The 12,842-nt window shown below is 32.9% G+C and overlaps 2 protein-coding genes across 2 annotated transcripts in view; both read left to right on the top strand.

Moving 5' to 3' along the window:
* The first annotated feature begins 1,030 nt into the window (after window positions 1-1,030).
* LOC121985190 (TATA-binding protein-associated factor BTAF1-like) lies at window positions 1,031-4,281 on the top strand. The gene is made up of 4 exons (XM_042538487.1): window positions 1,031-1,251; window positions 1,386-1,480; window positions 3,810-4,030; window positions 4,120-4,281. The coding sequence occupies exons 1-4, from the start codon at window positions 1,203-1,205 to the stop codon at window positions 4,268-4,270; spliced, it is 516 nt and encodes a 171-aa protein (XP_042394421.1). The 5' UTR covers window positions 1,031-1,202; the 3' UTR covers window positions 4,271-4,281.
* Window positions 4,282-4,423: 142 nt separating this feature from the next.
* The window catches only part of LOC121986868 (TATA-binding protein-associated factor BTAF1), a 29,879-nt gene continuing 21,460 nt past the window's right edge, over window positions 4,424-12,842 (top strand). Inside the window, exons 1-3 of the mRNA XM_042540799.1 lie at window positions 4,424-4,447; window positions 4,541-4,610; window positions 9,938-10,317. Coding sequence (XP_042396733.1) covers window positions 4,424-4,447; window positions 4,541-4,610; window positions 9,938-10,317 — 474 coding nt within the window. The remainder of the gene's footprint in view (window positions 4,448-4,540; window positions 4,611-9,937; window positions 10,318-12,842) is intronic.

Here is a 12,842-nt window from a genome sequence, read left to right as displayed (position 1 = left end):
AAATTGATACAAAATTGTTTCTGAAAAATTTGTCATTCTTGTTTTCACAATGGGACAAAGCATTAATTCACTGCAACCAATTTGAGCTTAGAAGCATTTTCCAGATTTGGGCCTTAATTGAGCTAATCACCTGATTAGTGGCTGCAAAAGTAAACAAACTAACTTTTGTAGCTGGGACAAAGCATTAATTCACTGCAACCAATTTGAGCTTAGAAGCATTTTTCAGATTTGGGCCTTAATTGAGCTAATCACTTGCGTAATGGCTGCAAAAGTAAACATAACTTTTGTAGCTGGTTGGTATATGAAGTTGAGGATGGTTCATCTTGTTGTCTGGTGCAGCTGGCATGGGAACTAGATCCTCCACCTGTGAAAAAACATCAGCGATCAATTTTGGTTCACTAGAAGCTATGTTGGTGGGTGAGAATTGAAAGGAGAGATTGGATCAGGACGCTTACATGGGTTGTTACTTGATTGGGCAAGAATAACTAGGAGAAGAAGCATCATCACTCGTTATTCGCTTAATTGCATCATTCTCATCTCATAGCTAGCCACAGTTCTTGCACTTAGGGACTTAAGTTCTCGATTATCTTGAGAACAGTGGTGCATATACAATTCTCCATTGTTTTTATTAAAAAAAATTCAAAAAGCATACTATCTGTGAATTGCTCCTAAAGATTTTTTTGCTGACACAAGGTTTCATTATGCATCTTGGCCTTAGTCTTATTGTAGCTGCAGGAAAAAAAGGAAACTTCCAAGTATATAGCATTCGAGATCTTCTCATTGTGGCTTGATCCTTCTTTGACTCAGTTGACCATTATTTTTCAGTGAAAATATTGTTGCTGTTTCTTAAGTTATTACTCTTGCTACTATTATGACCACTATGATTCTGTTTAACCTGTTGGCTTGTTCCATTTATCTTGCATATTCTGCTTCCTTTTGTCAGTACTTTATAATTTATATACTGGAATAATTTGTAAATCTTAGCCCAAAACATTGATACTTGTTTTGTGAACATTCTAATGAAGGATATTGTGGGCTGATTACAACTCCATGCTGAAAATGTGCAAGATGCTGCACAGCTAGCTGAGTTATTTGGAGTTGTGTGCAAAACCAATTTGACGCTCAGAGCCTAGTCGTGTTTATTGGTCAAGCAAGGACGACTTCTCTTGCTGAATGAGTGAACTCAAAATCTCCCCATCTTTATGGCTCAACATTCATCTCGGCTTCATCGTTTGCTCACATTATTGGATAGTATCCTTTAGATCTTAAGCTGCATATGTATATATGTATAAGACTTTTGGCCTGCATTTTAACCTGAAGTGATTTTTTTTTAAAACTTTCTTATCATCTGTTCTCATCTAATACTTCTCTTAACAAAAATTTAGCTGGTTCGACTCAGGCCACAAGATTTGCTGCTGCAAAGCAAATTGGGGATATTGCAAAGTCACACCCTCAAGAGTTGAACTCCCTTCTAAAAAAGGTATCGACACTTTCTTGCTTTATTGAATTTCTTCTTTATTTATTACCAAATCCTAGTTTTAATTGTCTCTTTATCATTAGATTAAACCTCGCAGCTTGTTGTTTGTGGCTGTCTCACTGAGAAGCCATTTTAACATGCTTGATATGTTGAAGAAGTTAAATGCTATTAAATTTTCTTCTGTTTTTTTACCGTAGAAGAGTTTACTTAGGTATTTGCCTTTATGTAACTTGATGTCCAACATGAAAATGGTTCTTTATCACATTGACATTTTTTTATTTTAATTACTAGATGATTAAGTTTCTTTCTTTAATAATTTTGATATTGTTCTTCTTTTCTTATCTTCAGCATTTCTGGACATATATTCATACTTAATACATCTCATCGTAAAGAATTCTTGTAGAATTTTTTAGTTTGAACAAGTTGGCTATTGTTGTTTTTCACTGTTGTTCCTATACGGTATTATTAAGATCGTCACATGGACAAAGAAACAACTAAGGTTAAATGTTCTTTAATGACATTATCTTGGTTCTTATCCATCTCCTCTTAGTGCGGCATCATATCCATCTTATCATTATCCTTTGTGTTCTCAATCTTTCTTTTGTACTTGCTGAGTACTCAACAGTATGAGATAGAATTTTATGTTTCTTTTGTCTTTCATTTTGCATGAACTTATGTTTTTTATTGTATGAAAAATTGTGTTTATCTTGTGTCTATTCACTTGTTTTAATTTTAGATTCAGCTAATCCAATTATTTGGATGGTCACCTTTGGTGAATATAGATTCTTGATCCGTTTCTTTATCAATGCCTTGTCTGTTCCTTCTACACGGATGGTCATCTTCGGCTTGCTATTTTAAGATTGTAAAATCTATTTCTGGAAAATAGTAATATTTTTTTGATTGAATCTGACTTTTATTTACCATTGTAACTTTGCTGTATCTATTTTATCTCATGGAAAGTGGATTTTTTGCTTAATTTCTCAAGTTTATACAGAAATGCATGATCTCTTTCTTTCTTCATCCTCATTTGATTGGGATCTTCCACTAATTGATTTATATGGATCTTTGCTGTCTTCATCATCAATATAGAAACTGTGGCTAGCTTATATTAATTTTGCATCATATGCCTGAAGCCTTAAACATAATTGTTATCTTGTCACAATGCTTCTTTATGCTGCAGAGTGTATGACATTCTTTGCTGTGTTGTGTGCCTGTTTTTTTTAAAATTTTTTTATTTATGCACTTCCCTTTCTTTTGGCATCTCATTAACTTGGTATCAGTACCAATAATTTATCACTAATTACCTATGGTATTAAGTAGGATTTCTTTGCTATTTATCTGCAATTAATAATGGATTGATGATGATATACTCATTTACATTCTATTGATTGATGATGATGTACTCATTTACTCTATTGATCAATAAAGATATATTTATTTATTGATTGATGCCTTGGCGCAACGGTAAATTGCTGCCGTATGACCTAGAGGTCACAGATTCAAGTTTCGAAAACAGTCTCTTGTTTTAAGACTGCGTACAATAGATTTTTCCTTGGGACCCCTCATTGGCAGGAGTTTCGTGCACCGGGCTACCCTTTTTATTGATTGATGGATGATATACTCATATTGGCTGATTATGATATGCTAATAGATCACCTCCACTCCATGCGCTTCTTTTGACATATAAGAGAGCTCACTTGATTAGCACCTGATTGCTTTTAGCTATCAACTGTGGTTCTTTGTAGATATTTTTTGGAGTCTTTCAAGTTAAGCTTTTGTCAGGTGGTGATTTGCCTTTTAATCATGTGCATCTTTTCAGTGCCTCTGCCTGTGCAGCTGGATCTGCATCAGTTTGTTTTTCTGCTTTGATACAAACTTTGCACCATTTTGGTTTATGATTGAGAATGTTTGAGAGACACATTTGCTTATTCAACATAATGTAACCTTGAAATTTAAGATTATCCACCATACTCCAGCTGGGCTTATTGCTCTTTGCAAATTGATTATGATTGCCATTGGTATTGAGAAGTGAGAATTTAAGTGTCTAAAAGAGCAACCTTGTTCACTAAATTAAATGTCAAATCTTATTGCATATCCTATTGTCGTCATATCTTCTCATACCTAGTACTATCTTGGGGTTTGCATACGAACCTGAAAATTCCCTTTATAAGCCTATTTTAGTTTAAAGAGGATCTGAAATATGATTAGTAGCATGGTCTGGGTGGACAACTTTATTTTTACTTGAATAGATATGTATTTTACTGTTTTATAACCAAAACTTTTTGAAATGGTTAGCAAGCTCAAATCAACTGATACTTCTGGAACAATGTAGGTTTCCCAATATCTCCGAAGCAAGAACTGGGATACAAGAGTTGCTGCTGCTCATGCTGTTGGAGCAATTGCTGAGAATGTCAAACACATATCTCTTAAGGAGCTTCTAAAATCCCTAGAAGTAGAGTTGGCAGAAGTTGGATTTTCTGATGCCTCAAGAGATGTTGGAGTGTCTTTTTCAAACATATGCCCTGACACTACCACAGGACTCTCCTTTAAAAGGTTTTATTTGTGGATGTTCATTTATTGATTTTCCTTATTAAATGGGTTAGAATATGAAATGTTGTACTTTATTCCTTTGTTTCTTTCAGTTTCGACATTAATAAGGTGTTGGAATTTGGATCTCCATTGTTGGCATCAGGTGGACAGGTAATGGTGCTTTATTTAAGCCTCCTTGATCCAAATGTTACCTTGCTTCTACCCTTCTTTACTTGTAATTCATTTGTTTTTGCCTTTAATTAAGGTTTCATTCATTTAAGGAAAAACTATTTCAGAATATTTATCTTTTTAATTACAGTTTATTGGGATAAATACAAAGGTGCCAAAATTAGGGTTTTGATCATATTCCGAACCTATTCTGGTGCTGAATTTGGTTCAAAACGAGCAGTGGCAGCGATGGTTGATTCTAATGCTGATGCCGTTAGAGGGAGAGGAGATGTTGGCTAGGCAGAGCAGATTGCTGCCGAGTGCTTGCGACAGAAATAAGGTTGTGGTCTTATTGATGGATGTCAGACGATTTCGTTGGCATTGGCTCAAAGGAAGGAGGGACCTGCTACAATGTATTTCTCTCAAAGGGTGTGGGGTAAGCTGTGCGGGAAAATGAGGAGAGGATGAGAGAGTTCAGTTAGAACCCAAATGATTAGGAGCAACCTTTAGAGAAGTTGTGGATGAGGGTGATGCCAATCTTGATGATGAATGAGAACAGCGGGGTAACTAGTATTGAGGTTGACCTACCAAATTTAGGCTCTAGTACCAATCATAACTAGTATTGAGGTTGACCTACCAAATTTAGGCTCTAGTACCAATCACCACAGCACCAAAATTGAATTCTGAAATCACCTAGAAGATTGGGATGAAATTGATGAAGTGAAGGGAAATAAATGTCTTATGAAGAGAAAATAAAATCTCACTTGGAGGAAAAACTCTCACCCAAAAAAACCTCCCACAAAGTATTAAAGAAAATTGTTAATTAAAAATTTCACTAATACATGCGGATCCTAACGGTATCTTTTATGCATGCGGATATGTAGGTGTATATCATCAATGATGGTTTTATGCATGTCTTTGAATTTGTTTGCACTTACAAAAATGGTTCTGAATTTTGATTCCTTCATTGGCCTAATCAACTTGTTGGAATTAGAGAACTTTTACCCTCATTAATTTATATTCATCTAATTTATCCTTTTAGTTGAGTGGTTTGTTGTGTGTTTTAAAACATTAAGCAAGCATTTAGTTTAATGTCTAGATATTTCCCTTTTTATGTTGCTCTTGAGTTTGGACGTGATTTATTCTCATATTTTTTTGTATGTTTAGTTTGATTGTGCGTTTATTTTTCCAATCTTAGCTAGACATGATGCAATCTATACTTGCTTACCTTTTTTCCAAGATTGACTTGTGGATTGACATAACTAAGGTTTAAAATTTCGAGCCGTGCCAGTTCGCCCGAGTTTCGGTATTGCATCATGTTGTGCTGATTTGGTTTTGATACTTTTTTAAATATAAAATTAATTAATTAAAAAAATATTTTTATTAATATTTGATTGTTATACCTGCTTGCTATTAGGTATATTTGAGATGTTGAATGTCGAGTTCAAGTTTTGATGTCAGTTTTAATTTATTTTAAAGACATTAAGTCCAAGAACTTGCATTTACATTGGCAATGAAAATTGATCTTCAGTTTTAAGTTTTATTGTAGAGACATCAAGCTCGAGACCTTACATTTATAATAGTAATGAAAATCAATCTTTGGTTTCAACATCGTTAGATATATTTTGTTAATTTTAAGGATTGATTATGTTATATTTATTTGAAAATTTTATTATTCATATATTAATGTAATTTTTGTATTTTGAGAATATGTAAAAATGTTGGTTAAATTTTCTATTCTAGAATAAAAGGATAAAGGGATGATCACTAATATATATATAATTCTTAGACGATGACTTTAATTTCAATCTCTATTCACATCTTAAAAGTTAGAACATACAAAATCTTTTAAATGCTATATCTTATCTTATTTAAATTTTTTATATTCTAAATAATTTTTAAAAAATTAAATAATTAAGTTAAATTAAACTAATATTTTAAAAATTATGATCAAGTAAAAGTCAATTTAGGGTTAACCAAAGTCTAGACACGATGATTAAGATCAAGTAGGTTTAAATTAAATAGAATTTATTTTGATTAAGTTAAAATTAAACTAAATTTATGTGTAGAATAATTTAGTTCAAATCATAGTAGTATTTAGGAATTATATTATATTTATTTATCTTTTTATCTTGTCCTTAAAAACTAATTTTTCCTTAAAGAGATTTTTTTTCTCTTAACTTTTGTGTTGGTCCATGTGAAAGGTAAAAAGAGAGTGAAATTAACAGAGACAAAGAATCAACTTTCTTAAGAAATTTTTTCCCCATGTGCTTAAGGAGGAAAAGAATAAGAGTTGAAATTAATAGAGGAGAAAGGAGAAAGAATTAAAGGGGAAAAGAATTAATGATTTAAAAAAATAAAAAAGAAAAGAAATTAACAGTTAAAAAAATAAAGAAAAAAAGAAATTTAAAAATAAATTAGCAGCCTCGCCAAAAGCTCATGCCGGTGTTGGTGTCGTGCTCGTCGGCATGCGGAATGATAAATTTTACCCACCGGTACAACATGATATTTTAAACACTAGACATAACTAGCAAGGGTATCTTTTTTGTTTTCAACTTCCAACAGAGGAGAAAGGATTGTAAATTTTCTTATCACTTATCCGAAAGCTTTAGCTATCAGGAAAGAAGCAATATTTGTTTTTTATATTGTGAATATACTCATCAATAGAGTCGTTCATTTTTGTTATCACCCTATGACACGGAGGATATTTCTATCCTAAGGAAAGAGCTACCAAAATTCATGTGCAACAAGTAAATGGAACGACTCTTCATCACTAGAGTTTGTATCAACCAAAATAATTTAATTAGATTAACTAGTGGATGACAATTACATTATTATTGGAGAAAAGTTTGCATCTCTAGTAGTCTTGTCATCAATATCGTCACTTTGAATCTTATCCTTCTAAATTATATAACTAATAATATTGAAATTAATTAAATTAGGTTTTATTTCACTCATTATTGTTTTCTTTGGCCTTTTTGTACCTTTACACCCTTACACTTTCCATTCTATGAGATTCTAGTTTTCTAACTATAGAATTATTTGGCTTCTTTGAACATGTCAGTACCATCTCAATTTATTATTTTTTTCATTTTATCATGCTATCATCTATTGAAGTTGCAGCTAAGCTTTGACATATTTTGAGTATCATAGTCTTTGCTAAGAAAAATACCCAATAAAACCTTTTAGAAGTATCCCACAATATATTGAGTTCTTTTTTAAATTAAACACATAGGATCAAACTCACATTTGCCTAGAAACAGTAACAAATAAGATCAAACAATATTTTGAAGTTTGTTCAAATATAGCAAACCACATTCTTAGTTTTGGGCATTTATTGCTCACTTTGAATTCTTTAGGATTGAGATACGAATCCTATCCAAAAATCAATTGGAGGTAATCAATTGGAGTTTTATTTGATTGAATTTTCCATGCCTATCAAAATCAACATTGTTGTCTTGTCAATGGGTGGAAGAAGGCATGGTGTAACTAAGGTTTAAAACTTCGAGCCTTGTTGAAGTTTCAATTTATAATCGGAGCGATACAATTTTAGTACCGTATCTTGCCGTGCCAATATGATTTCAATCCTTTATAAAATATAAATATATTAATTTAAAATATTTTTATTAATATTTGATTATCATAGATGCTTGGTACTAGTTATATTTAAGATACTGAATGTTGAGTTTAAGTTTTGATATATCTCTTGAAATATTTGATACTTATTGAGTAAAAATCAATTAGGGTTAGTTAAAGTCCACCAAGTAGACATGACGAATTTAATTTGGATTTATTTTAATCAATTTAAAATTAAATCAAATGTATATATAATAATTTAATTCATAGTAGTATATTTTACAAGGTTAGAAAGCATATTATATTTATTTATTTTTATTTTTCATAACAATCTATTCCCTTCATCTAGAGGCTTATTTTTTCTCATGGATAGATGGAGGGGGGAAAAAATTAACCATCATTTAAGAGGGATTTTTTTTTTTCTTTTTATTTATCTTGTGGATGGATGGAGGAAAAAACAATTAATGATCGTTAACATGGTAAAGAGTTTTTTCCCTCTCCGTTTACCCTCGTGGATGGATGAAGAAAAGAAAAATTAACAATGAACGAGGAAAAAATTAACAAATCAAGGAGGAAAAAAATAAAAGAGAAAAGATAAGAGAAGGAATTTGAATTAACCATCTTAAAAATAAAAAATAGAAATGAAAAATAAAAAAACAAAAACAAAAAACAGAGGAAGCCTTGACCTCGCGGTTAAGATTGTCTAGCTGTGGAAGAATCTTTCTGATAACTTTTTTGGAAAAACTTTTTTAGGAACATAGAATTCTTATATTTGCTGCTTAGTAGTCATGATATAAGATTTTCCTAGAAATTGACTAATTTAGTTTTCCTAATAGGTTCATGCATTTCTTAAGACCAGTTAGTGGTTTTTTTGTTTTGATTGACATTAGGATCCATAGGAGAAATTACATGTTTAGTCCTTAAACCTGTATCTTCTCCGAGCATATCAAGTTTATACTTGTTATGTGAGATGCAAATACCTTCTTTTGAGCGAGCAACCTTTATATCAAAGAGGTACTTAAGATTACCCAAGTATTTACTCTGGAAGTGTTGGCGGAGATGATCTTTTAGTGTTGCAATCCTGATAGGGTTATCACCATTATAATAATATTTTTCCCATAGGCAATAAGGGCACGCCCCTTAGATTATTGAATGAGGTAGGACATTGAATAATTCATAAGCAGAAAGGATTCTTGATGTTAGATCTCCCTGAAGGATCAGCATAAAAGTATACATTTGCATGTCAAGCCAATGAAGAAACCAGTGAAAGACATTAGCTAGTGAGAGAAAGAGGGAGACCAAAGCAATCTTGGCATTTGAGTGTATGAAGGTTGTAAACACTATAAATTTGTATGCATCCTTATGCCACCATGCGAGCTTTAAGTTGATCAATAGTTCAATTTGGTGAACACTTAATGGAGAAAATGCATTTGTAGCCCATGGTGGGCTTGCCTAGAGGAAAAGGAACTAATTCACAAGTGACATTTGAATGAAAAACATCTCTCTCATTGATCATAAGGAACTAAAGTGCCTTCAAAATATCGATGGGAATGGAATGTGAGGATAGAGAAGATAGGAAGGCAAATTAGTCGAGTGACAGGGATATGTAGGATATAAAATAAAAAATGGATTAGAAGTGGAATACTAATGAATGCCTTTGCGATATGCAATAGGAATGTGCAAATTAGATTGAGGATTTGAAACGGAGTCTTAGGAAGGTGTTGACGTTTCTACACAGTGCGATTGTTGGTTGTACACTTTCAAGGAGGTGCTTTAGAAGGGCAATTAACAACAACAAAAGGAGCAAGTCGTGGATCAGCATGGGTGGTGAGAGGCTTATAGGTAGAGGTGGAAAATAAGGTAAGAACAAGAAAACCTTTTGTATTGACTTAGATAATGATGGTGGAAAGAAAGTAGTGGAAAGAAAGGGCGTGAGGTGTGATCAGGTCGATAAGGTGGTTGCCTGCTGCTATTGGATAAGCAGCGAGAGTCACACAAGAGCAACGATGTGATCACATATGGCTCGCTAGTGACAACAATGCCATGTGGCTAGGCCACAAGCTGCAAGTATGCATGGCACTGTGTGACTCTTGCAAATAAAACTATGAGGGTTTGGCGTGAAGGCGGCAGGTGTTCGGTAGAGGGAAAAAATGAAATTGTAGAAAGATGCAACGTCGTGTTTTTGAGTTCTCTTGTTCTATTTATTACACTATTTTCAGAATTCACTCCTAACTTTTTTGGCTTCAGGATTAGATTTCTGTGAGCAGTTTATGGATGTCAGTGATGTGATTAAGGATGAAGATCTTATGGCACAGAAAACTTATAGTGGATTTGGATCCAACAATGGATATTGGGCTTTACAGTCAGGACACAACATCCAGCAACTAGTTGCTACTATGGTTCCAGGCCATCGGCCTAAAAGGTTAAGTGCTAGGGAGTTAAATCTCCTAAAACGTAAAGCCAAGGTATCTGCAAGAGATCAGACTAAAAGCTCGGCTGAGGATGATGATCTCCAAAAATCAGTGACCTCTAAAGTGGCATATCCTGATACTTTGGATATTGCCAAGGTAAGCCAACTGAAATGGTGGCTGACTTTATTGCCTCGTATGGTTGTATTCTTTAAGACTTTCATCTCAGTATTTCCTGTTCTTGTTTTCTTGCTGCTATATGAATGAGACTAAAAGTTCTGTTCCATTTTCAACGGAGTTCACATTTTGTTTCTGCTTTGTTTTTTTTTGTATAAGAATTTATTTAAATGTTTTCCAACATATTTACTAAATAGAATATTCAATGCTTGTTTAAAATCCTTATAGATATCTGCTCTTATGCACAATGCTTTGATTAGAAATAAGATTTAACACAGAAAGAGAGTCTGAGAATGTCAGTGAGATTCCTTTTATGTTTTGTGGATTAATAGATTGATGAAGCTTAAGAATTAGTTTTTTGAATTAAATAATTTTGTTCACTCTTATGTCATTTTCTGAGTTTTGTACTTGCTCTTCTACCATGGTTTAAAATACTGGTTTGGTAATACTATTCCAATACACAATAAGAGCCAGTATCTTACTACACAGGTTGCTCGTGCAACATATGTATTTTGTCATAATTTCTTCTCATATTAACATTTGACTCAAAACTCTAAGAAACGAATATTTAAATATCTAAATTAAGAGCAATAGCTTTCAAATTCATAGTTTTAGATAACAAATTCGTAACTGAAGAAAAACACCCATAGAGTGGTACAGAATAAGAATCTGATAAAAAACAGAGTGGAAATAACAAGGCAAAGGAATTTGCTGCTTCCAGATACTCTTCAACTGCTTTCTCCAAAAATTGAATCAAAGTGGCAAGTTGAACAAAATTTAAGCTAGCAAAATACCACATCTGTGATCTATAAAATGCTGCCCATCATCATCTTTGCAGTCGAGCATGAAAATGTGTGTCATGTGCAAATTTTGAACCAAAATCTCCCATCTGTGATTCTCTATGGTCTCAGAGATTGTCTACCAAATTTATGACATGCTGCTAGGTTAAGATAGTGCTCCCTAGTCCCTACTCCTTCAAGTCCTAAAGGGTCTTCTTTTGCTGTCCGCCCACTTTGCTACCTCCTACCAAGCAGAACTTTTTTTTCTCTGGTCTGTTGACAATTTCTTCGCGACGTAAGAGAATGTGACATATCATTAAGAGAACCATGGCGTCAAGGTTATCTATCAGGTTCTTATATGCCTATTGCTTAATCTTGATGCAATCCTCATACTTATTGTTGTCACCAAGTTTGTAGTGATTCGCTTTACTCTACCAGCATTTTTGTTAGGATTGATACCGAGACCGCCGAGTGCGAGAGCCTCTTTACTTTAACAACATTGTGACTAGGATTAAGACATAGAGTGTTGAGTGTGAGAGCTATGGCTTCACTTAGGACCATAATCCATCTGTTGACTAGTAAGGTTTTTTCTCATGTTATTTATTCATCATTGTCCAATTATTCTTGTGTTTGTTATTCTCTGTGCTGTGAAATAAGTTACTAGATCTAATTTTGGCTTATCCATGCATGGATTATTTGCCTCAAGATTTGAGTGACAATTCTATTATCAAGTCATCTATCTATATAATTGAAATGCTTGGTTTGCATGCTAATCTTCATTCAAAATTGTAGTTAATTATAGGGGCATTATACCAATTAGCTATACCATGAAACATTGAGAAAGAGTAATAGGAAAAAGATTAAGGAGTTTAAGGTAACAAAAAATTAATTTGGATTAATGTTTGAAAAGTTGACGATAGAAGTTATACATTTTCTTAGACAACTTATTGAAAAATATCAAGAAAAGAAGACTTGCATGTGATATTCATTAACCTATAAAAAGCATATAATATAGTCCAAGGAAATTATATGGAGAATTCTAGAAAAGAAAAGTAGCATAGTGTATATTGAAACAATTAAGAATATGTACGGAAATGACATGACAAGAGTGAATACTCTAGGCGAATTAATAAAAGCGCATCCTATAAAAACTATATCTTTTTACACTAGTTATGGATGAAAATTCTAGACACATCTAAAATACGTTATCATGGTGCATGTTTGTAGATGACATTGTTTTGGTTGATGGAAATACTGGATGTTAAAGGTGTTATACTTAATAGAGTAAAGATAAAATATATAAAATTCAAGTTTAGTAGTAGTAGATATAACAAGATAATTGCTAAGATAGGAGATGACGAGTTAACTACAATTGAAAATTTTAAATATCTATAATCCTTTTTACAAAAGGATGGAGAGGTTGATAAAAATATTTTACATGGAATAAAATATGAGGGTTGAAATGGAGTTGGATGTTAGATGTTCTTTGTGATAGTTAGGTACCCTTAAAGCTTAAAGGAAAGTTTTATAAAATGACAATTATACCTGCTATGTTTGTGGAGCTGAATGTTGGGCTATGAAGCAAACATATGAGTAAAAGATTTGAGTCGCAAAGATGAGGATGTTAAGGTGAATGTGTGGACATACGAGGATAGACAAGATAAAAAAAATGAGAACATTAAAAAGAAAGTTGGCATTGTACCAATTGAGGGAAAGCTTTGAGAGATG

Source organism: Zingiber officinale, chromosome 5B (assembly GCF_018446385.1).
Source record: "Zingiber officinale cultivar Zhangliang chromosome 5B, Zo_v1.1, whole genome shotgun sequence".
NCBI classification, from domain to species: Eukaryota; Viridiplantae; Streptophyta; class Magnoliopsida; order Zingiberales; family Zingiberaceae; genus Zingiber; species Zingiber officinale.
The sequence above is the reverse complement of the archived record's forward strand: the minus strand, read 5'-3'. Positions and strand labels throughout refer to the sequence as shown.